We start from the raw sequence: 26203 nt of genomic DNA, 5'->3' as shown, positions 1-26203 counted from the left end.
GCCTAAATAGGGCTTTTAAAATTGGAAGCAGAACTGACTGCCTAGACAGAGTTTTTTGAAAGATAAACAGCGTCAGCAAGCTAAATGGATTTCAAGCACAGCTTTAATTGTTTTTTCAAACGAATCAGCAAAGGGCACCCTAGCTGGAACAAGCTCTGAAGTACAATCAGGAAGATTTCAAGTGTACAGTAGTTTTGAAGATAGTCAGGCACTTCAGTGCTGGAAGACACTGTAGTAAGTAATGAATAAAGCCTTTTTATGACAATACTGTAGTCTTTGAGTCAATTACAATACCTGCCCTAACATGCCCCTGCATGATGAACTTCACCATCCTCATTAAAATTGACATGTACACGATTTCCAAACCTAAACAATTGTCTCTGCAGCACATTTTATCAGAAGAACAAATTTTTTATTGCCAATGCCTATTGTGTGGAGAACACCCCCCATTTTTCTCCTTTTCCCCTTTCTTCCCCACTCTACCCAATCATCTCAATAGCCCGTGACAGACTACCAACAGTTCTGAGTGGATTTTACTGTAATTCTTGCAGAATCCCTTGGACCTTGCATAATGGAAATTTTTTGGGTCACCAAATCATGTTTCCTAATTATAGGAACGATAAGAAAAGAAAAAAAAAAAGAAAAAAAACCCAGACATAATGTGAAAACATTCCCTTATTCTGGCAATTTTGCTTTTAGAAACCTGGGATAACCCACTCGCTCCCATCTGGTTTGCAAAGGTGTGCTCTGTTTTAACCTTGAAGCCAGAGCTCCTTCTCCTCTCCTCCTTCCCCGGCTCCTCTCCCACCGGAGCAGAGGGACCCTCCTGCTCCTACATCCTCCTCGCCGGGGAATTAATCACCCCCATCTCGCCCCCGCTCTCGGTTTTGTTCCCTCCTTCGGGAGCAGAGGCGATCGGGACGAACGAAGACTTCGCCACCGCGATCACCCCCGCGACGCCCTCATCCGCCCTCCCCCGTCCGCCACCTCCGCCCCGCACGGCAGCGGGCGGGCTGCGGGCCCCGGCCGGGAGGGGAGCGCGGGGCGGAGCGCGGGGCCGCGGGCGGGGCGGGGCGGGGTGGGCGCGGGGGAGCGGCGCCTGTTGCCCCGAGAGAGTTAACGGTGCGGGCAAAGTCGCTCGCCTCTCCTCCGCCCGTGCTCTGGTTGCGCCTGGCAACCGGGGCGCCGCGCATGTGGGACCGCCGGGGCCGCCGCCCCCGCCGGGCCCTGCGCCCCCCTCCCCGCCCCGGACGAGGCGCTTAACGTGCCCAGGCGTGAAGTATGGCATGCAAAGATGGTTTCTGCCAAGGAGCCAGCCATCGCCATGTCCTCGGGTCTCTCCATCGCCCTCCTGCACTGCCTGTGCCTGGCGACGTGGTGAGTACCCCGGCGGCGGCGCCGGGGGGCCCGGGCGGCCGGTCCCGGTGCCGCTGCTCCCCGCGGGCTCCCGGCGGCTCCGCTCACCTCCGCTCCCTCTTTGCCTCGCAGTCTCACCGGGCCGCCCGGGCAGAGCAAAAAAGAGGAGAAATTGTGGCCGGAGAATTTCACCAGTATCCTGAACAGCCTCCTGGATGGCTATGACAATCGGCTGCGACCGGGATTCGGGGGTACGGTGGCGGCGCGGTGACGGCGGCGGGCGGGGGGTCGCTGGGCAGGGGCGAGGGGCGCAGCGGTCACCGCTCGGACCGACCCGTTACTGACCGAAAACGTGGGGATGTGTCCCCACTCCCCGCCCCGGGGTTTGAGCTCTCCGGGAAGGGCCGGCAGCGAGGTAGCTCCTGGCCCCGAAAGCCCCGGGGGTGCTGCGCAGTCCCGGCTGTGGGGGTCCCGCTGGGGCGGTCCTGGACTCAGCCCCCGCTTCGCTGCTCTGCCCACATCCCGGGCTCAGGCTGCTGCGCTGGAGGAAAAATAAGCCCTGAAAGGAGTATTGCGTTGGCTTGGTGGGGATGGAGGGTCCTGTCTAACATCCAGATTCTTCTTGTTCTTGTCAGTTTTTGACGCGTAAATGCCGCGGTCCGGTCCTAATAGAAACAACTGTACTTTTAATCAGCCTAAGAGGTTAAGTCTTCGATAGGTTCTATTCCAGTAGTTAGGGAAAACCGGAGCTGAGGTGCCTCAGCACAGTAGTTCTTTACCACAGTTGCTGAAATTACAGCGTTGGTTTAGAAGTAGTAGACGTAATTGCTGTATGGGAAGTAGATGTGGAGGGGTTTGAGATTTGCCTTCACCTGTGCTCTGTATAGGGGGGGGATTTGGGCCGCTTTTGTACCCCAGGCTGTTAAGATGCAGTTTCGTGTTGCTGAAGAGGCAGCCAGACTTGCTGTTCTTTATTGATTTTAGTGTTTCTATATAAGGACTTGGAACTAAAAATCATTAAAATCCAGGCAAAATAATAAAAAAAATTAAATCTTGTAATCTAAAGTAGGAAAAAAAAAGATTTATAAAGAAATGCTACAGCCCTTCTACAGCCCTTCTTATGATGCACAAAGCTATAACAAGGGTATTATAGGCTGCTTCCTATGCAAGACTGAATGAGATCCTTGCGTAGGTTTATGTTGCGAAATACTTTCTTCCTCCTCTGAAGTATCTTCTTCATACACGTGATCCATCCACACTGACATGTATACCAACACATTCCCCACATGCCATATACAGTGCTCACATGCATGATCGTGATTGTTAAAGGACAACACCTGGCGCCATTGATCGCTCCTTTATTATTATGGGTGTACTGAATAAGTGAGGCCTTCTTAAGTTACCTCACATGTTAAGTGAGAAGGAAGCTAAATTTGTTAACACCCGGAGGAATCATTGGGAAATGATAGCCTTTTGCAATTTAGTCTTTGCGGAGAGGTTACAGACACTTCTGCATGCGTACAAGAGATGTGCTATGTTTGGCATCATTTTAGGTTGAATGCCAACTAATTAGTCATCTAGCAAAGATGCTTTATGAGCATTATCAGATTTCCAAAATTAAACAACCACTAAATATGTAATATGTGTTGATTTTCATTTTAATACAGTTGTCCTTTGCAGAATATTTTGCAAGAGTAGAACTTCTTCCCCTGTTAAGTGTTGGAGACTTTCAGCAAAATGCAATCAAGGAGAGAAAGTTCATTGTACCTTCTTGAACTTTCATATTGGCAATATTAAAGTAAATGAGAGAGGGAGGAAAAAAATTCTCAGATTTCAGCTTGGGGAAAACACTTCTGGGTGAATATTTCACAAAATGGATATTGTACTACTTCTTTCTTCTTCCTTCTTTATTTATATTCTTTCTTAAACCATCTATATGGTTTAAACAACTCATCTTTGAGCTTTGAACTTTTAAGTAAAACATGGGTGAAAAATACTTCGGTTTTGAAAATGATGCTTGCTCCCTAGTTCCTTACAGTGAAAATTATCTTCACCTGATTTAAGGAACAACTTTGGAAAAAAAAACCCAACAAAACCAAGCAAAGAAAGAAATTTCTACAACTGATCAGATTCCACTTTTTGACATTACTCAGAGTAATAACTATGGATTAGTTATTGAAATGTCAGAATATCAAAATCAACTTTTCCCTATATTTTGGAGGTTTTATGCTGATAAATCTTTATGACAAATGGGATTTATACCTTAAAAGTTGGTACTCACTAGTTTATAGCATAGCTAGCAAACAAAATGTTTATAGGGGATAGGAATATTTAGAGATGGAAAGTTTAGTGTGTTTTGGTAATGTTAAAGCTAAATCACTTTTTGAGGAGCAGCAGATAATTACTTTTGTTTTCTTCTTGAAGCTGATTTACCATCTAGTTTTCACATGGCCTGAAATGAAATGAGGGTTTTATTTTAAGAACAAAAGGTGTCACAGAGGTCTGACTGATGCTGATTTTAAACTTCAAATTAATGAAAATATTTCTAATTCTGGTGCAAATTATCTTTAAAATTAGACTTGGGGAGGTAGCCATATTCTGAATTTTGCTGGTATATTCCAGAGTTATCACAAATAACAGTGCATTAAGAATGTTTGCATGCAAAGTGAAGTAGAAAATGTTTGATTTTGGAGATTTCCAACAACTGGATCAAAATTGTCAATGGTAGTTATGGAGAAGAAGTTAAATTGCTTAAGCTTGCTTACAAATGTGGAAGTTGTCTCCCGGAAGAGTGGGGAATCTCAGTGTAGTATATGGAAGCTTATCTTGGTGGTACTTATACAGGAGCATGGCATATGTTGAGGATTAATATAAGAATGAAGTTCCCCATGTCATTGGATTGACACCTTTCATTAAAAATTCACTTTATTAAATGAATGTCAAAAACCTAAAAAGTTGTTGTCACTTACTACCAAACCTCACAGTGTTTGGTGTAATAGACACTAGGGGTTTATGCAAAAGCTTAATAAAGATCATTTAAGTGAAAGTTCCCATTAAGTTGGGGAGGGAGGGAATCTAAAGATGCAAGACAGAAGCAAAGAAATGTCACCTAGAAATTTAGTGAAACAAAGCAGAATAGGCAGTTTTGTGTAGGAAAGAAAAAATAAAGCAACCCTGCAGCTGCTGTCAGGAAGACTTTGAAACCATAAGAGTTTTGAATTCTAGTAGGGGGAAGGTATTTGGGGACTAATGAATAAAGTAATGCTGTTGGCTGTTTGAAAATAGTGTGATGGAAATGAAGTCAGTTCATTCCCTGCACTGTGTGCTTGGTTATATCATTAGCTGGAAATTCAGCATTCAATTTGTAATCCAAGTGGGTCTGGGTCTCCTGGTCAAAACCATTCTATAAAAATAGGGTTTTTACAGAAGCCGCTTGTGGTGTCCTCAATTAAAAGCATTATCTGCTGGAAAACTTCAAGAGTACTAGCACAGTACTATTTTGATTCAGCTGTAAAAGTTTGAAGTAAAAGCATTTCCAGTTAAACCCTGTCTCCAGTTTTCATCTGCTTTTAAAAATTTTGTGTATGACATGAAGGAAAACTATAGACAGTTAAAAAAGTTGGATTTGCTCTGAAAATCACCTTGCTACCTTTCTGGTGATTAGTTTCAAAGGGACAGTAGAATTCCGAAGTCTTTGAAAGGAGCTTTATTCACAGTAAAAGGCCTGAGTCTGATTTGCCATTTTAAAGCCATACGTGGTTTCAGACTGTACCTGAGGAACTCTTGACATAAGCAAGAGCTTGTAAGAGCCCATTCAAACCTGTATTGGAAAGTAACCTTAAAAACCGTAATGGTGTCTTTGAAACTTTCATGATACAGTAACTCATCACACTCAAGCCAGGATTTAAGGAAGTAGGAAGGAAAAGAGAGGCTGAAGCTGATGAGGTCAGCATCACTGCACGCTACCTCGTATCTGCTCATTTTAATGAATTGTGCCTTTTAGAGAACATCTCATCTCTGATGTCTTGCCTTTAATGGCCAAGTGTATGGCCAGAGCAAAGAAAGAAGGTGGTGTGTGACTTGCCTCCTCCCCAAGGGTCTTAGATTGTGAAACCTGCTCACCACAAGCTGCTGGCATTGCCCACAGTGCTTTGCTGGCTCATTGTGGTGTGGTTGCCCATCAGTCAGTGAGAGCTGAAGCCCTTTCCCTTCCTGAGTTCTGTTGTGTGAGGTAGAGTCTGGCATGAGCTTTGAGTCTCACTATCAGCTACTGAAATGGTGTTAGCTCTGTGGCACTCTCTTTCAAAACTACCACATACAGTGACTCATGAGTAGAAGGAACAGGACTGTGTGCATTTTTTTCCCTTTTTATTTTCTTCATTTTTTTGCATTCTTTCTTATGATCTCATACCTGTGAAAGTGCACCTGAGTACTTGGTGGAATTAAATATATTGGCTATTGTCTCCCATTGGAAGGGTAGGCTCCTCTGCCTTGTCTAGGCTGTGTGATGTTCAGCTGATGAACAGCATTTCTGGAGAGTTTCATTTCCTGTCAATGCGGGACTTTAGTCAGAAAATAAACACAGAATACACTCGAAGAGCAAAGACAATTTTCTGGTTTTAGAGAAAATAAAAATATCTACATGATTATCTGTCCTTACTAGGAACTCACATGTTCCTTCAAGGTTCCATTGCTCAGCATAATAGATATTGCAATTTATTTTTATTTTTTAGTTTGCAAATAGACTTGAAGTGAGCATTGTAAAGTGAAGCTGGTCATTTCTTTTTTCCAGGCAGTTGTCCAGTCTTCCTCAGCTGGTGAGAGTAGATGACTCAAAGCTTAACAGGATATGGTGTTAGATACCTGTAGGTGACGGATTTGAATTTGGCCCAGGTTAGTAATGCTTGAAGTCATTACCATCTGTCTGTTGTTCACTGATCTGTATAAAATTAGCTGATATTCATAGTCCAGTTCTTAGTAGACAGGTGTACACATCATGAAAACTGGCACCAGTATCAAGCTTATTGGCTGTCTCAGCAGAGATGATCTGCTGATAAACAGGCAAAGAAACAGTAATCTCCTAATTTCTGGAGGTATTTTTTATCCCTTTTCATGTTCAGACATGCTGATGGATAAACATACATAGAGACAAGGGTTATTGTGTTCTCCTGTGTTTTTTGTGTTGTCTTTTGGAAGGGAATGTAGCCCAGGCTTTTGAATTCTACTTTAATTTTTTAAAAATGCCCTACCTACTTGTTCTGGCTTCTGAATAGAGTTCTTACATATAGCACGTGTCCTCAGCTGTTCTTTCTGATAAAATGAAACAAGAGAACATGCTTCATATGATGGCTTTTTTTTTTTTTTTTCACTTCACTTAAAAAATGTCAACCCTATTCAGGCAGCAAGAATTTGGAAAGAGAAAGCACCAAATCTTTCACATATAGTTATATTTTAAAAAAATCTGTAGAAACTACTTTTTTTTTTTAATGTAGCTGTAGGAAATGATGTAATACAATTTTATGTGGTTTATGTATCCTGGGACTGATCTCATAATAGCAGCAATAACTGCACTTAGCATTTAAACTCTACTTTGTATGCTGAAACCTTTGTACAGACTTGCTTGTTAATGTTTCCAATTAGTTGTGTGATTTTTTTTGATGGCAAAATTTGCAATATACAGAAAGCCTGTGCAGGGTTTGACTGTTTACATACAGTGGAGATCTCTGCAGTGACAGTTGCCTATGGAGACGCGGCAATAATGGAGCCCAAAGTCTTTCCCTGGGAGCTGTACTGCAGTTCAACCCATATGTTGACATAAAATGCATGGGAGAGCTGTCTTATGTTCATCTTCACAGGGCTAGGGCCCGGCATCGCTTCTTCAGCCCACATGTAACATCTATACCACTGAACTATTCTGGCTTTTTGCAGGGGTTGCTTTTAATCCTGCTTGAGCTTCTTTAAAGTGTATTGTCTTGCAAGCAGTGATTCAGACTTAACTGTTCCCACTGCAGTGTGTAGGACTCTCCTCCTATTTCATTGACATAAAAATACACACCGGTATGTTATAAATAGTTCTTCAGCATTCCTAAAGATTTATGGCGGATAGATACTTAACATCCACTGAGGGACAAGCTCAAACGGTCACATTCAAAGTAACTGGCCTTCTTACAACTCCCTGCATTTTATTGCCACTAATAGAGTGTTAGGGATTCTAATAGGATCTTCTGCTTGCAGAACCTGAGTTGATTTAGTGGTGCAACACATTCATTTTGGAGGACTGCTTAAATCACCAGTAAAAGTAGGTTAGGTGACTACAGATCACCTCCTCGTTGACAGGAATTCCCACTATTAATAATAGTTTAAAAAAGAAACAGCAGCATGACTCACTATTTATACCCCCACTATTGTTACCAACTCGAGTTACGTTTTCTTCTAGAACAAGAAGAATAAGAGATAGGTATTGGTGTCACCACAGATACTCCTAGGTTGGCATTAAGTACTGGGCCATGCTAGAAAATCCAAGATTTGTCATTTTGTTACTGTTAAGGTCAATGTAGGTGGAAGATGTGGAGCATGAAAGGGCTGCAACTGGAGAGAAAGCATTAGGGAGATAGCTTTACTGTTTCTGGCTGCCGTCTTTCCTCCTACCAGACACTGAAGTGTTTGACCAAGGTTTTGGCTGCAAAGCAAGGATTTGTATGTCAGTACTACCTGGATAACTGTTAGGATGCCTAAAATATTTCTAGATCCTCAATCATCTACCATTTTCTGAAGGACTATAATGTGATTTTAACATTTGTTTTGTCACTCTTCTGCTATTATGTTGGGCAAGCAACCAAAAGTAAACATTATTTTGTGGCCTCATCGTTGTCTGAGAGTTCCTGATTCCTTCTTTCTCATGGGTCATACTAATAAATATTTGAGAACAGAATAACAGTTACTGAAGAGTGAACTCAAGCATAGTTTTAGTCCTGTGCTGCTTCTATAGTATTTCTGATAGCATTAAGTCATAGGTTTGATGATTTGGAGGTTAGCTTCTTGGTCTTAGCTCTCCCCTTCTTTCTGAGAAACTCCAGAAAACAAATCTGCAAAAAGGCTCCAAACGCTTATTCCTGAGAAGCTGTAATCATTTAATAAAACAGAAGAAATCAATATCTGAGGAGAAGCAGCTTGTGCCTCTGGGAAAAATCTGTCCCTTTCCTCAATTTGGTATAGCTAGAAAATTACAGTGTTCTATGAGCTAAAGAAAAGAGTATACCATCAGAAAAAAAGCATTTAAAGGTTTGGGGTTTATTTGAGGACTATTCCTATATAGTTTCTTAGAACTAACAAGTAAAGCAGTTCCTGAAAGGAATTCAGGGACTAGTCTCTGTTACTCAATAATACTAAATAATACTGAATATTGCACTCAGTTCCTGAAAGGGATTCTTGCAGGAACTGTGACCAATATTCATCATTCTCTTATTATTAAGTAACAAAGACTAATTCCTGCATTTTCTTATTAAAGTTATGTGAGAAAATGACTTTTTTTTCATTTCTATAGAAGTGATTTCAGAAATATTTCAAGTTCAAGTGAAATAAATATTTATATATATTTAAAACAACCCCAGATAAATAATGGTAGTACTGTGATTATGGGAGGTCAGTTGCAGTTAAATCTCTTCTATTTCTAGGTACAAGTGTGACTGGGCTTTTCTCTCCTATTTTCTAACACTGTAGATGAATGTCTTCACTTCTAATCTCTTGGAGCTCTTCTGCTCTCCAGAAATAATTACATTCAGGAAATGTCATTGGACTACGTTGTCAGTCAAATGAATGATCTAAACACTCATGGATTTCCCTGACCTAATAAACACTTTTTTATTTGTAGAAAGGGGAGCAGCTTCCATTTGACATGTCCAGAGTGCAACCCACTGCAAAACAAATGGTGTGGTATGAAAGTGTGTTATCTGGAACCTGGGAGTTGCTTCTTAAAACCTCTTCAAGACAGACATGCCAAACTATCCAACTTTCCAGGGACCACTGAGCTACCAACTCTTGTACAGTGAATTGTCTTTAGATTATATCTTGAAAAAATGTATGTGAAACTTAGCTTCCAGCAAAGTAACTTTTTTGACATTTAGTTGAAAATTTCTTAGCTGTTCTTCTCTACATAATTTGTAAATTCTTTAGTAAAATTATTTTACATTTGTTTTTTATTTTTTCTTCACAGCTTGGGACTTGTTCTAGGTGCAAGAAGTATAGGTTCCCTGTTTTCCCATTGCATATTTGGTTTTTTCCTTCTACCATTTGATTTAAAGTACCATCTGTAAAGAGTGATTTTTTTTTTTCTTTTGAAGAGGGACATATTCTTCCGCTGCTAACTCAGTTGAGTCTTTCCTCCTTTCATTTTTAAATTGCAAATACTATGCTAAAGCCTGAATTAACAAACTTGAGCCACTTATCCTCTTTAGAAATGTGAGTTGTAGGGGTTTAGAAACTGGTTATGAATTTGTAGATCATACGTGTTTTTTCACACAGATACTCTTTGGTAAGACTGTCAGTAGATTTTTTTTTTTTTTTTTTTTAGTTTTTTAATTTATGCTGTGAGTTAATTACCTGAATTAAACTGTTAGCTAATGCTTTGATCACAGAATCATCTTAACAGCTGGTAATGATTAGCAGCTTTCTAGCCTTTTACACTGGGAACAGACCTAAATCCCAGTGATATTAGTGTGTGTGTGTTCTTTGGTTTAAGGGGAACTGTAGAGTGCCCCTCTGAAATTTCAAGGTAGTAAAGGAAATGATAATTAAAATGAAACTGCTTTCTCTGATGGTTGATTTGCCATATGCAGCTGTGAGAGTGTAAGACCTCTACTCGGTACCCTCTTTTTAACAACATCCCAAGTAACACCAGCTCTTTCAAGATGGGCTTCGTAGCAGGATGTGGTCATAGGTTCAGACACTCAAAAATGCTTAGATGTCTAACTTTTATTTTGAATGTTAGTGTTAAAGCACTTAAGTACATTTGGGATATGGATGCAGTTCTTGATCCTGCAATACTAAATTGCCCAGTGCATGGCATGCTAATGTCCGTAGTCCAGTTATTACCAGTAGGACCAAATAATAGTAATAAATGCCTTGAGGAAAGTGGATTTCCTGAATGCAGTACTTTTTGTTAATTATCATGGTGTTTTCAGTGAGCCTTTTAATTTTTTGGCATTGGTTTTCTTAGTCATTGAGTCAATGTTAGTTTTCTGAATGGGGATTTGCATGGAAATGCTGCTTTTGATTTACTTATGTGGTAAATGTAATGGAGCAGTGCTTCTAGACTTATCTGAATTGACCTCTGTTTGCATTTTGCTCTTGCTCGTCCACAGAACCCTGAAAGCGGTAACTGTTCACACGCCAGGATCATTTATGGGAATTGTTGACCTGCAAAATTCAAATTTTCTTGCTCACTTCCTTTTCATACATTAGGTCCTGTTACTGAAGTCAAAACAGATATATATGTCACCAGTTTTGGACCTGTTTCTGATGTAGAAATGGTATGTATTTCTGGGATTAAAATGCCATTTCCTCGTTCTGAGAAACCATTAACTGCAGTAGGAGTGGATGCTTCATCTGTACTTTTCTGTCAATCATGCAAATTAGGCAAGATTAGTAACAGCTTAATTTACAAGTTATAATTAGATCCATCAGGCCTGATTCTGGTCACACTTTCAGTGGGTTTTGGCTGGCTTAAGGAATTCACTTCATAGGATTTAAAACAGATTTTCACGGTGTAGAGGCAGAATCAGGCCTTCCAGGGAGCATCTAAGTCAGTTTACTTGTGGGGGAAAATGTGTAATATCTTTGAAATTGCTTTTCATTTCTGAAACTTGTGTTATTCTCAGTTGAATAGTAATGAAATCACAAATACTTGTTGACATTTTCATTTCAGACAAATGCTCTTCGCTGATCTTTATATTCCTTTTAGCATCACTTTCAGCAAATGTTTGACTGATAAGAGTTTTCATAGGTATTTGCAGAAATTGAATGCCCAAGTGACATGCATGAAATAATTAAGAGAGGAGAAATGTTACATTTACATGTTCTGTTATTTGGGCCTGAATGGCTTTTGCTTTCAAGGTCAAATCCAGCAGAAGTCTCATCAACTTTTAGAAGACAGTGGTATGCCCTTAAATCATACAGTAGTTTCTCTTTTTATAAGTTATTCAAGAAATCCTGTGGAAGTAACACAGCCATACGTGCTGAACTGAACTTCTTTATGGAAAAGGCAGTTTCAGGGTAGTAATTTTCTTCCCATATAGTGTTGTCATTCACTTTGTGGTGTACTTGATTTGCTTCTATCATGTGGAAAGGTATGTGATAGCAAAATATTTTTTCAAGGGCTACATTTGTGCCAGCAGCCTGATGTTGAAATGCATCTTACCCCTTCATTGGTTGTCATGTACAGTATGATGCTTATCAGTGTGACAAGGGGTACAAGAATCTGTAAATACCAAGGAAATCTAGTAATATGAGCCTAAAAACTACAATGAGGGCTGCATGGCATCTCTCAGGTTTCATTGAAGCATTTGTCATGGTGCCATGTGGGAAGTTACTAGTTATTATTGGAGAAGACAGAACTGAGAACATGGACTGAAGGTAGGTAAGGAACTAGTCAGGAGGGATCCAGGGGTTGTTTTTGGAATACTTTTTAGTTAATGTATCTATAAGTGACCCAATGTAATATGACTGCACTCAGAAAATTCACTGCAATGGTGAGGTGTCGTACGGTTTCAGTACAGGGGATGATCAGAATGTCTCTTTAGTGGCTTTGGTACCCAGTGTAATGAAAATGGTTGAAATCTTACATTACAAAATCTGTCATGTAGAAGATAATAACAGAAACTACTACTTGTGAGCTATGAAGTCATCAGCAAGAAATGACACTAGAAAAGACACTTTTCATGGATTAACTATAAACCACAGTGGAGGATACAGTCATGGGAAAGAAGACAGATATAATCCTAAAATGCATGACACCAGTAGATGTGCCTCATTGCGAGTGCAAATAGATATGACCTGACAAGTAATTTCAATGGTAACATTATGCAGAAAAGTTCAAAACAAAGTCAGAAAACATTGTTTACTTAAAAAAATCACAGCTGTGAGTTAGAAAGGACTCAAAGCTTTCCATGTTACATTTTTCAATGTCACATGATCGGGGTTTTTTGTGTGAAATGCTTTAGCTTCCTGAGATGAGAAATGTATTCCTTCATCCATTCATTCATATATTATTTCTCATGGTGTGCCCATGTCTGCAGTTCTGCTGTTGTTTGCATGTTTTTGTTGGAGCATCTGTATGGCTTTTCTGAGGGTTAATGGGATAGTTATAGTTTTAAAAAATGTGTATGTATGCAAGTCTATATGTAATTTATTATCCATGTTTTGTGGGCATGGCAAAGAACTTATTTAGCTTTCCTCAGCTAAAAGCTTACTTTCCATGAGATGAAATTAAGTTTTCTTTCCTAACTTTAAAGTGAAAGTAATTGTTTGTCCTGGTATTTTTAATTTAGACAGCAGCAGTAAATGGATGAATATATTTTCTTTAAAAATCTGTTGACACTTCTTGTCAGAGATCATTTTGTTTCCAGTTATATGCTTGACTACAGATTCAGTTGCCTGCTTCCCGCAACCTAATTAGATTAATTATTCCTTAACGATTAAATGTGTAGTAATTTATTGATATGACTAATGTAAATTAAGCTAATAAGAGGTACACAAGACACTTACTTTAATTAGTGGAAATGTGTTTATGTAGTAGACTTAGTATTTTCTTTACTAATGGTTTCTTTGCTCCTGAGGGATTTCTTCTTTCACAGGAAACACGCATGCAAACGTGATCTTTGTTTTTCTTCAATTTAATACAGGAATATACGATGGATGTCTTCTTTCGTCAGACATGGGTAGATAAAAGATTAAAATATGATGGCCCTATTGAAATTTTAAGACTTAACAACTTGATGGTCTCGAAGGTGTGGACTCCTGACACTTTCTTCAGGAATGGAAAAAAGTCTGTTGCACATAATATGACAGCCCCAAATAAACTCTTCAGAATAATGAGAAATGGCACCATCCTGTACACAATGAGGTATCTAATGTGTTTGTTTGACTTCTAACAATTACTGTATGCAAAAGTTATACTGCCCAGACAAAATGGCAACCAGAGACTATTTAATTTGTTCCATTATAGGCTTACAATAAGTGCAGAGTGTCCCATGAGATTAGTGGATTTTCCCATGGATGGTCATGCTTGTCCTCTCAAATTTGGGAGTTGTAAGTTGCAATTATGAAATTTCTTGTAAATACAGAATTTAAATAGTAGAAGTAAATTTTGAGCAATTAATAGACTTTCTGAATATATACAGATATGTCTTGATAGGCAATCCCTATGCAGACAAAACTCCTGTTAAGTTCCTTGGAAATTTTATTTAGAACCTTAAAAATTAAACCCAGAGAACTGAAAAGCAGGCAGTGATTCAGCTATTATGTTAAACCTGACTATTCTGGTTACACAGTTGCTTGAAATATATAGTTTTTCGTGGTTCTCAGTGAGGAATTGGATACCTAGTGAAATGAGAGATTCTGTGGAGAAGACAAACTCAGTTTATAACAGCCAGGTAAAAGGCACCTAGGGAAGCAGGTTATTTGACTTTGTGTACAGGTAGTGGAGGGACATTGGCATCCTAAGATAGATGTGTATGTTACGTGCAGAGATTTGATTCTTAGTTGTAATTGTCTGCATGGCAAGTTTAGATGAGATAAATAGTTTTTAAACTGGTGAGAAGAATCTTAGTACAGATTACTTTTCTGCTTTGAGGTCAGAAGTAGATTTTTGAAAAACGTCCAAACTTTGGCTAAAAGGCACATTTTGGAACATGCTGCATAACAACCTAGGGAGATAGTTATGGTTCCATGATGTGAATCCAAAGCAGAAACTTCTAAGACCCCCTGGGGATGGTTGGTGCACTCCATTAAGTGCACTCCATCTTGTCACTCTTTTAAGACTTCTTGGTCACTGACTTGTCTGCTTTAGACACTCTGATGTAGTCAGTAGCTGGACATTAATTTGTTTTCCTTGACACCAGAGTTCTGAAGTCAGAAATGGCTGGAGAACCCTCATAGTTTTTCCCTAACATAAATTATCTTATACAGCTGGGTAGTCAACCTAAAGGCGGGTATTAAAGACACCGCTCTGATAACGATTTTTAATGCCTGTTACAGTGAGACTGGGGACCAGGTGCTGCAAGATTTGACTGTGGTATCAGCTGTATGATAGGGGTACTTTGATAGTGGGGGCTCCTCCACAGGCATCATTTTTCTTCAGACAGGATCACCAGCTGGCAGAAATTTTGCTGAACACTAATCTGGTATTTTCTGCAGTGAAACTTCAAATAACATGTAGCCATTTCAAATGGAAGACTGATTTGATTTAATTTTAACAGGAGTTTGGACTGTGTAGGGATTGAATGCTAGCCCTAAGTTATGTCTTTTGCCTTAAATGTAAAATGTTTCTTTGTGTGTGCTTATTGTGAATTCTTTACTGACCTATGGTTTCCAGCAAATATTTTAAACTTCTGTTTAAAATATTGTAGTTTTTAGTATAATCATTCTTTCCTGTAAAGAAATGTGCACCCTATCTTCAAAATGTATCCTCTTTGTACATGCTCTTTTTTATATATTAGTGTATTTTAACAATTAAAATTTTAGATAGAAATTGCTAAAATAAAGATAAACTTTGCATGCCCAGTAGGGGCTGATCCAGAAAGAACTTGCATTTAGTCTTCACATTCACATGTGAAGTGAATTTATGTGTGACACTTGACATACAGTTTTAGTTGTTATTTATTCTCCTCTGAGGGTGGCTTTCGGGAATAACTTAGCATGAAGGGTATCTTCTGAAGTTGTTTATGTGAGTTTTACTGTTTGGTTTCAGTAGATTTAGATTGGGCTCTTAGTAAGGTATGAGAAAAAGTTTCCTGTTTATGCAAACTGATGCTGTGTTGTAGATGCTTATCCAAAGAGTGAAATGATTTATACCTGGACAAAAGGACCTGAGAAGTCAGTGGAAGTTCCTGAGGAGTCTTCCAGTTTAGTTCAGTATGACCTGCTTGGGCATACGGTATCCTCTGAAACTATTAAATCTATTACAGGTAGGAATCTTGTCAGTAAAAATCAACTTGAGGTAAAACTAACCTGTAACATTGCCCAAAGCTTTTTTGCTTTTCTTTCTGTAAGTTATTCTACTGAATGTCGTAGGGTATGTATTAAGGGCTGAGAGTGTAAATCTGAATTAGGTTTCTGTCCTTGAGATTTACATTTGCAGATTCATTACAGTAAATTGTGACAGTCTTTCAGAAAGCTAGAATGAGATCATTACTCCAAGGGACAAAATGATTATTTAATCACTGCTTAAAATGCAGTTTGAAGAGTCAAGAGGATGCCTGGGTGAGGAAGTAATTTCTCAGCACTGTATCCACATTATGTGCAAAAGACTTCCTTTGTTTGGCGGTGCAAACAGCTTGGGATAGAAGTACAGCATACAGAATGGGTTATTAAAGCCATAAAAACCCTCTAGCTGGATAAGGATAGGCACAAATGCAATAGTCACAATAGATACTTCTACTGATTTTTGCTGTAAGAAAAAAGGCAAATGGTAACTACAGGCATCCAAAATGAGGGAAGTATCACTGATGAGCAATGCGGTGATAAACAAGCATATTCCCAAAATACTATTAAAACTTGGAATAATTTTCTAAGCATCAGCAGGTTTAGGTGTTGTGAGATGGTCAAAATGAAACAGATAATGCAAATATATTTGATTGCTCTATGGGTATTATACTCAAAGATAAAGTGGCATTTTGCAATATGCTAGAAATTTACTTCTCGGCATATTGATTACTATGAGTTAACAACAAAATTTCCTTGCTGTCCCCAAAAGACTCATTCTGTAGTACTTTATTTAGACAGTTTATTCAATTCATGGTAAAACTACTTTTTTGTCTCTGCTTAGTATGAGTGATAACATTTTAGATAAACTTTGAGTATTTTTAATTCTTCTCAATGGTTTTTATATTTGTTTCATTGTCATAGTGATGCTGACATACAAACCTAGTAAAAAGCTGAGATGCTTGCATGACATTTGACTTGTATCATTGTTCTTATTGTTTTATTTGGCAGGTAGGTACTACAATGTTATAGATACTATGGTGGGTAGGTAACTTGTGTCTTGGGACTCTCTTCAATAGGTGCCAGAAGGTTTTTTTAAAAAAAATCTTTAAAATCATGCTTATACTGTAAAATTAAATCCAGTATTACCTGTACACTTACGGTATTTTTGATGTCAACTTTTTAATGGCACCTTAACAACCTATCATTTCTAGGACTTTTTGTTTAAAAGTTTCATTCTTTTTATAAAGAGCATATCTTTCTGTACATGTTAAGTAATATGAATAGCATCATCTTAAACAATCCTAGTGGAGAGTCTGAAATAGTTATTCTGCAAAACAAATTTAATACACAGTCAGAAAAATATTTTTCTTTTTTTTTTTAGGTGAATATATTGTTATGACAGTTTATTTTCACCTCAGACGGAAAATGGGTTATTTCATGATTCAAACCTATATCCCATGCATTATGACCGTGATCCTCTCTCAAGTTTCATTTTGGATAAATAAGGAATCCGTTCCAGCTAGAACTGTTTTTGGTAATTATTTCCTTTTGTTTAAAAAAACTTTTTCTCGTAATTGTTCTTTTAATGACTTTTACTAGAATAGGCCTTTTTAGTGTTGTGGGGTATACTGCCTCCATACTATAATAATAATAATAATGGCCAGTCTTCGCGAGCGAAGATCCGGGGAAGGTCTTTCCACCTTCCAGCCTGCGCATTGGATTTTTTAGGTGAGACACAGTGTGCGCGGAACTGAGCCCACCCTTTAATCCTAAGGTTCATCTGCCGGGGCCAAGCGAGCTTGGACGGTGGCAGCGAGGTCCTTAGGACGTAGGTGGGTTGCCTTTAAGGGCTAACGAGCCCCACCTGCCCGGGAGTGGCCCTGACCAGGAATCGAACCCAGGTCTCGGCGGTGATAGCGCCGCGCCTTTACCACTAGACCACCAGGGGCTCCTCTGCCTCCATACTAGCGCAGAAACAAGGGAATAGTGTAAATTCAGAACAATTTTTGCTATTGATATATGAAGAATGTTGCTGTGTGAATCCTTGGAACCTGAAGAGAAACTTGAATATATAACCTGAAGGGTGGCATGGTTGTCTGTGGCAAATGGCTGTACAGCTCTAGGGATTTTTGCTGCTTAGGGAAGACCTGGCCCTGAGTAATAGTCTGGCCCTTAATCTACATCCAGAGCAGGTTTATCCTCCAGTGGGCAATAGTGTAAGTACTTGAACTGCATTTTATAGAAGACTTGTAAAAGAAATTGGAATGTGCAAGATGTACAGATGTCTTGTTATGAGGTATCTATGTCATCAGTGGAAGCTTGGTATGGTAAGGCTTAGATCCTGTTAATGTAATTTCATGTTTAGTGCTCTTCTTTCCTTTCTGCCATTGCCATTATGAAAATGAATTACAAAAGCAAAATGATCACAAGATATTAAAATTGCCCTCATCGAAATACAGCTTGAATGAGATGCTACAGTGAACTCTGAGAACAAAAAACAGAAAAACTTTTGTGGAAGAAAAACCATAAGAAATTAAATGGAAATAAAACAAAGAAATAGGATTAAAACATTTTAAAATTGGCCTTTATAGAGCAATGTCTTGGCTTCATAAAGTACTGTAGTCTAAAGCAGGAAGAGAATGTTCTGCAAAAAGCCTTTCTATAGACAGATACTGGGAAGAGTGATAGGAATTAATGTTTCTATGTGATGGCCCATTTAAATGTGGAAGTTGAGTCAGAACATTGTTTACATCACAAATGAGACAAGGTTAATGATTAATTTTAGGAGAAACAACTTGTAAACCTAATAAGAATCCTACTAGCTTTTAACTCAAGCATTACATTAGACACACTAATGTATCACTTCATATACCTTTACGGTGATGTTGAATAATGATACTTTTTTGAATGGAATATTGTCGTGAACTGGAAATATAGAATCTGTTTTTACAGACCAAAAGAGATAATTGAAAATGTACATAGACAATAGAGCAATATATGTAATATGTGTAACTATATCCATATGTGAAACTGAAAAATACTAATTAAGTTTGAACATCTACAAAGTTAGAGATAAGTCACTAAAATGCCTTTGAAAGATAGTAACTTAAAGTATGGCAGCAAGTATCTTTCTAGTTTTGAGACCAATTCCAACAGGGACCCTATTTTCTAAAGGTTTTTTTCAAAGAGAAGAAGAGATAGGGAAAAGATAGGAATGAAGCCATGCTTTGGCTTTCTAGAGGAACTGTCAGAAGAGGCTAACCAAAAGATCATTGCATTGGACACTGAATGATTAGGAAGAATTTGTCAAAAGTAACAGATGAAGGATACGCAAGGAACTACGGTACATCGATTCATGATTTATGCAGTCAGAGCTTCAAAGAGAAGCAGAGTGGCAGAGTGGAAAAACAGCGGTAATTTTAGAACAGGTTTTAACCATGTAAAAATTTATTATTAGTATTTAATTTTAACATTAGTTTTTATATTTATGTTAAAAATTAAGGCTTATGTGCATTTCTGATGAGTAGCTTTTAAATATTTAGCTTTGGATAATTACAGTTTATATGTAAACAAAATATTTTTACTGGGACTTAGTTCCCTACCCTGTAAATCTCTATGGCACATATCTAGGGGCAATTGCAGTGGCAACTGCAAGTCTCCTGAAGAATGATTTAATAGAGAAAAATCTGATAAAGATATAATACTGTTGTGGCCTCCCCTCTCCTCCTTGTTTTTCGTCAACATTCAGTCACTCAATTCACTTCAACCTACTTTTACATTTGTTAAACAAATGTCTTTAGAAACAGTTCAGGCAAACTTTTTGCTGTAAGTAGACAAAGGTCCACTCAGGTCCTCAGGAAGGATAGGGCTAAACAGGGATGGAAAAAAACCGCCACCCTTTCCATAATTTTTTTTTTCCTCAAACATTTTCAGTAATGTGTTTTTCAACACCTTCCCACTGAAGAAGGTTTTGTGAGCTTACATCTATGTCTTTTGTCTTCCCGAGTTCGCTCTGATACATCCCTTGTACTTTCATGAACTGGCTAATACTCTTTTTTCTCTTTTCTCTTCTTTAGTAGGAAGGACTGGTTTTATTGTGACCAGTTCTCTGTATGGCAGTGAAGCTTTTTAGTATCAGATTACCTTGATGGAATACCACTATTTAGCAAATGGGAACTGTGAGGAATCTGTTGAAAAACATGTTCTTAAATAGTTTGAATTCTTCTGAGAATAAGAATTCTATCTTGAATTAGAATGGTTACAGTGTTCTTTTCATAACAGTAAAGACATCTCCATTTGTAGTTCCTATTCCTTGAGGTTATTATGCTAGGACTTGTATAGTGTTCACGACATACTCGTGTTTTACTTTGATGATATGGGATATTTTGGATGAAAAAGGAAGAAAAGGACCCCATACCTGGTTTTGTGCAGCATGCATTTGAATTTGAAGTACTACCATGAAGTGGTCGTGTTTTGAGTTCAGTGTTCATGCCTGTACATTTTAATTAAAAAGTTGTTCTTTCAGAAGAATAAAATTCTAATTAAATGTTTATTGGTGGACTAGTAGCAGAAGGCTTTAAAAAAAAGGGTGATGGTTTCTTAACTAAGAGAATTGTTAATATAATATTCTTCCTTAGCACCAAAATAATTTGTCATGACTTAATGACACCTGCATTACAAGTGTGATCAGAGGAACAGATGCAGAATAATAGATGATATTCAGAACCCTTTACAGGAAAAATCATTTTTTTGTTGCAGGAGCACTCCTCAATTTAACAACCTAAATTACGTTCAAATGTTCAGAAAATGTTTAGAAAATAACTTGTAAAAACTTCTACTGAACTTGACATAAAAAAAAAGTGAAATAAAGGCTTCCATGTTTTCTTCATGTGACCTGTAGATGATCTGCTGAAGTGATGGTTTTCCATGCCTCCTTTAAAAACTGGTTAACTGTTTTGTGTGCATAGCTGCTCATGGATATGGTGGTTGCCGTGACTTAGATGTAACGGCACTATTCACAAGCAGCAGAGAAAGACTCAAAAGTGATTTAAAATTCTTTGTTTGAAGCTGCTTGCTTTGTTTTACTTTGATTCAGCAGTGCTTTTGCTTTATTTCTTTGAAGGAATAACCACAGTGTTGACAATGACGACACTGAGCATCAGTGCAAGACATTCACTGCCAAAAGTATCCTATGCTACTGCCATGGACTGGTTCATCGCGGTTTGCTTTGCCTTTGTATTCTCTGCTCTTATTGAGTTTGCTGCTGTCAATTATTTTACTAACATTCAAATGGAAAAAGCCAAAAGGAAGACAGTAAAGTCCCTTCTTGAATTTCCAGTTGCTCCAGTACAAAGAAAAAGAAGTACAGAAGAGACGCTCACGGTATGTTTTCAACTTAAACAAACATTTTCTGTCTTTTTGGTAGTGTTTTCCAGTAAAAACAGGCCTTTAACTTCCTCTGCCATTCCCTCTGAGCTAGTGATGCTATGTAAGTCAGTCTAATGGAAGGCTAATGCTACATTATATTCAATTATGAAAACCTGTAAAACATGATTTAATTCTTACTTGCTTTATTGAATAAACTCAGGGGAGAGGAGGAGGTTCTGTCCCTGCAGTCTCTTCTATGTTTGTCTTTTGGTCAAGGTCAGTTATGACAGGTATCTTGAGGAAACTGTTGCCTTTTGCACCCTGACTCTGAATGGACTGATTATATAGACCAAGATTTTACAGATTATAAAGGCAGTGTGGTTATCCAATGTCTTTAATGAATTAAAATAAGCTAAAGCATTGCAGTTGTACCTTGGAGCACTTTCTTAGACATCACACTTCCCCTTGCATTGCATATGTTGCCTATCTAGAGTTTGCTTTCTTTATCAGTTACAGTTTCAGGAATAATTGAGGAATGCTGGATGGAACTTCTGCGTCTACCATAGATTTGATTTTTATGTAATTTGTATATCTTTGCACAGGAGTTCACCTCGATCCCTGAAAAGTTTTTTGGGCTCTGTTTAACAAAATGCTTCCTGCTTTCATAGTGCTTTGGATTAAGTGTGACTTGTGTGGTATCTCTCTTAGTGTGTGGACCAGTTAATAAAGGCTCAATATCATTTCCAGTTGAGCTCACTGGTGGTACCCTTTCCTTTTTCCATTCCCACATCTTTACTCTCTACTGCATCTATTCATTGGACACATAGCTAACAAAATCATTATGGCACTTGTACCAGCTATGTGGTAGGACAGTAATTCCCAGCCAGGATTGACTCTTGGCAACACCACTCCAGAAGTGAAGACATTGACAGTTGTAATTTACTCTTTCTGTCAGGCTGACTTTGTAATTTCCTTTGGCTGAGCCATGATTTAAGAAGTGCTGTTTTCGACTAACTCTTGTTAATTTTGTCTTCTGTCTCTTCACATCTCGTTTGTCTCCTTCCCTATTCATCTTCTCATTTCTGCCTTCCCACCCCTTCCATTTTCTATCACTGCTCCACTGCTGTACACCCACTTCCATTTTTGTTCCTCTTTTTTGCTCTCCTACTGCAGATACTGTTTTCAGTCTCCTCGTTGTGTTTTGTTAGCTCTCATTTCTGCTTAAAAGGAGATGTGCTCCTGAAGAGTTTGTTATTTATCATTCTATTGGTTTCTAGTAAGAAACAGGAATGAAAATATGTTTATAGTAGCATGTAGTTCACCTTGCACGTAGACGTATTAGTGCTGTTAGCTTATACTAAGCTTCTTGATTGTGTAGAATGAAGGTTAGTATATGTCTTGGCTGCTCCTGAGGAGTGTTAATAAGCACTGCTTTTGGTGATAGATTTTATTTACGTTCATAGGAAAATAAATTACATAAGAGCAGTTTAATCCTAGGTTTATTTATACGATTTGATTTATAACAAAGGAAAAAAAATAGTAGTTTTCTCAGGTAGCTTAACAAAACTCTTTATCTTGGAGGCTTAACAAAACTTTGATTCATGGACAGAATTGCTCTTAGTGGTGTATCATGCTTAACCATTTATACACATTTTGGAGAAACTTCTTTTTCTCTTTTTTTTTTTTTTCCCCCCTCTGTTATTATGGTTTTTGTGGGTTTTTGTTTTATTATTTTAACAGTAGCAGCAACAGAATACACAACTCGAAGGCTAGATAAAATGAGATATGAACAATTCTATTCTACTGCTTCATTAATAGCACTGTGATAAATTTGGTAGTGTGCTTACAGGTTTGGGGACTTTGAAACCACTCAAGGAAGCAATCTTCTTTTTCAAAGGGTTACACATTAATGTTATGAGCATGTGAGTGAGTGATAATGTTGATTGTAACTTGAACTGTTACTTTTTTCATGGCTTTTTCCGTAATTATGCCACACTAGGACTTGAAGCTTTGCTCTTCTAGGACAAGGTGACTTTTATAAAGCCTTAACTATTGTGCAGTCCTTTCTGTGGCTAGGGGATGACTTCTGATCTCCTGCTGGGCAGAACAGAAGCTAGTATTGCTGTTCTGATTCTCTAGAAGCTAACATGGCTGTTATATTTGCTTTCCAACCTGTCATGTAATACAATTCTTGCTTTATTTTGCTTACTAGTATAGCATTTTCTTCCTTATTTTTATTATTATAATTTCTTTATGCCTTATAAATCTGATTTTTTTTCTACACATATACTGTCTAGTCAGTGCTGATTTACTAGAGATAATGCAATCTCAGCTTCCTTGTAAATTTGTGGTGCACAAAGAATGCAGGACAATTGCCTGACTGTGGTATGTAATCTGTAAGCATTATTTCTTAACATAAAGACTACACATTTTTTTTCTCCATAGCTAAATGATAGGCTTTGATTTCTTAACCCAGTTAGTGTTTAAAAGAAGTCTGTACTCCGTTGCCACTATTGTGCTAGAAATTCTGTTGATAGAAATACAATTGCCAGAGCTCAAGGAAAAGTTGTATTTTAAACTTGGAACTTTTTTTCGAATAGAGTTTACCTATACTTGGAAATTTTCAAGCCTCCCAAAATTAAAAATTTTCTCTTAGCCCAGGGAGGAAGTGTCTTTTAAGTGGGAAAGAAGATGCCTGAATACCTAGACCCACAGCTCTTTCTGGCGTATATCTCACCATTTGCAACCTGCTTTGGATCTTCTACTAATTAGAGGGGGAGATCCCTCTCTTATGCCTGTTAGTCCTTTACTTTTGCTGGACTTGAAACGGCGTAGAGGTGTCTGTGCTGGCTTTTTGCAGTTGAGGTCCCCTCTGCATAAGTCCCCTGAAAACAAGAAAATTACAGAGTAGTTGAGGCTGTTAAGGAAAACAAGGTGATATTATACTTTTAAATAAGGGTTTCATTTTATGGGTGTTGTTTTCTGCATTATTCAGTGGGTGGGTTTATGCATTTGACTTTATCTTTTAATTTACTTTTTTTTTTCCCCTTAAGTTATATGTTGGGATTGTCCTAGAGGGCTTCTAGGAGGGAGCAAGGCTATGAAACTGGATTATCTATAGAACATGGAGATTTTACTATCTGATGGTATTAGAAATCAGACACGTTAATGGTAACATTTGGTAAAATAAATTTCACATAATTAGAAGTCCTTTTTTGAGAGGTATACCTTTGACCAATTTCTGTCCAGAGAATTAAAGTGGGGTTTCTATATTGAATCAGTTAATATATTACTCATGCTAATTAGAATTCTTGGTGGTGGGTTGTTTTTTTCTCTTCAGTCAAAACCACTTTTCTAGTTGTCTTGGATCAAAGGCAACTCCTATCATTATGATCAAATGATTTGGATGGGTTCATTCATATTATATATTTTTTCACCACAACCAATACATCAGTACTGTAGCAAATGTGGGCTATATGCTTTTCGAAGTTATTCTCTTGTGTAATTATATTTACTTTTTTGGAACCACATGATGGGCGTGACTGAATATGCTGATTACAGTAAGCATTAAATACATTTCAAAGTCTAGCTAAGTAGTCTGAACTGTATTAATTCCAACAAAAAAATCCTGACATCAAGCTAATTTACTGGGCTGGAGCCAGTCTATAGTGCCTGCAGATTTAGTGAGTGTTCCTTTATCACTTAATTTGGTTTTAACCATAGTATTCTTCAACCTTTTTTTTATACTCCTCCCCCTCCCTACGCCCTTTCAACTCTTCTTAATGTCTCTGACTTTCTGATACAAACTTAATGTGTTTCAATAAGGAGGAGTGCAGCTCTGCAGTAGACATCCCAGGAATAGGACCCAAGCTTTTTTGAGGTCTGCCTTAAGTTCACAAGGGGTTCATTCATACTTTGTCAGGTACAGCAAGATAGCACTGCAATCTGTCTAAGCCAAAAGAGATTACTTACACCATGGTCTTCTGTGATTTCCTTGTTTTGGGACTAAGTTAAAATGCTTTCAGGTTAGAAGGAATGAACCTGTCCCTAAATGCTCTGAACCCCTTTAATATAAGAAGAAATGTTACTGCAAGTCAATCTGTGATGGAAATTAATGATTTATAGTTTGTTATTGGAATCCTGAGTCTATTTTTGTGCTTCTGCACTATTTCCTTTTCACTGTATTCCTATGAAGTTTATTTTTAAAGACCTACCCAATTTTGGAGATGAATGCTGCTGAAAAACAGTCTTCAAAAAACAAGCTCCTGAACACTGGTAACATGAGCTTCAACCTCAGTTGTTTGTTAAAAGAGTGTGAAACTTGGGGAAAAATCAGGTCAGACTCAAAAAACCCTTTTGAATGGAATTATTTCATCAAACTTGGTCACAAGTAGATTGTAACTCTCAAACTTTCTTCCTCTCCCTGAAGACGGTTAAATGTCATCTTGTCTTGAGTAAACCCTGTAGCCTGGAGGAGCTTAAGAGTCAAGCTCTTCACTGCCATGTAGGCACACACTCCTCTCCTTAGTAGGAACATCCAGACTTGGGTGATATATGACCTCACAAGTTTACAAGAAATGTTGCCATGTGAACAAGCTGCATATGTGATTTCATTTCAAGATGTATTTTCTGTGCTATGAAGTATTTGTCTTTTAGTCACATATGGACAGATCAAGTTACATGATAGGGATGGGAGGAAAGTGGAGATCCTTTGGCAGCTTTTGGTGAACAGACATCTAGAGCAATTATTCTGACTGATGCCCACCTCTGCCCCAATACCCCAACTCCTGACTTTCAGAGCAAAGATTGGGCCAGATAAATTTTTCTGATGGGCTGGGTACAATCTTGAGGCTGTCTGTAGCATACTTTTTTTGTGTGTGTGCTGGGTGTTTTGTTTGTAATCCCTGAAGTTGATTAATGATATAGGTCTAAGGTTTAGACTTAGATGAAAGTGGAAATTTTAGCCTCTAAACCAAAACTTGTATTTGAATATGTAGACATATTCTGTAATGGAGAGGTGCATAAAATGTACCAGACCTAAAATAGTACCACTTCACTTTCTTTGCTTCTACTTTGAAGCAGTAAAATAATAGCTTCCTTTGTCCTTTCAAATAGAGAAATGGAGCTAAACCCACTTGCCTTACACGTGAAGGGGATTATCTGAAGAGCAATTAGGTCTTGATGGCAGTACTTGGACCACAGGTCCTGTTATTGGACTCCTTATGCATGGCTTACCTCCTTTGTGCAGTTGGAACACCATTTCAGTTTTTAAATATAATAG

General features: G+C 38.2%; 1 protein-coding gene across 4 annotated transcripts in view; it reads left to right on the top strand.

The window, feature by feature from the left end:
- Positions 1–1206: 1206 nt before the first annotated feature.
- GABRA4 (gamma-aminobutyric acid type A receptor subunit alpha4) overlaps positions 1207–26203 on the top strand; it is a 48083-nt gene continuing 23086 nt past the window's right edge. The window contains exons 1-8 of one of the 4 annotated variants that reach the window (XM_050338222.1): positions 1207–1377; positions 1489–1607; positions 10816–10883; positions 13254–13474; positions 13577–13659; positions 15393–15536; positions 16937–17089; positions 20678–20937. In XM_050338222.1, coding sequence (XP_050194179.1) covers positions 1295–1377; positions 1489–1607; positions 10816–10883; positions 13254–13474; positions 13577–13659; positions 15393–15536; positions 16937–17089; positions 20678–20937 — 1131 coding nt within the window. In that variant the 5' untranslated portion in view covers positions 1207–1294. Of the gene's footprint in view, positions 1378–1487; positions 1608–6148; positions 6250–10715; positions 10884–13253; positions 13475–13576; positions 13660–15392; positions 15537–16936; positions 17090–20677; positions 20938–26203 lie in introns of those variants that run through there. The other 3 variants (XM_050338219.1, XM_050338220.1, XM_050338221.1) reach the window with 3 other exon arrangements.

The sequence above is a fragment of the Myiozetetes cayanensis genome, unplaced genomic scaffold (genome assembly GCF_022539395.1).
Source record: "Myiozetetes cayanensis isolate MyiCay16 unplaced genomic scaffold, myiCay2020 scf7, whole genome shotgun sequence".
Lineage (NCBI taxonomy): Eukaryota > Metazoa > Chordata > Aves > Passeriformes > Tyrannidae > Myiozetetes > Myiozetetes cayanensis.
This window is presented reverse-complemented; position numbering and strand designations above follow the sequence as displayed.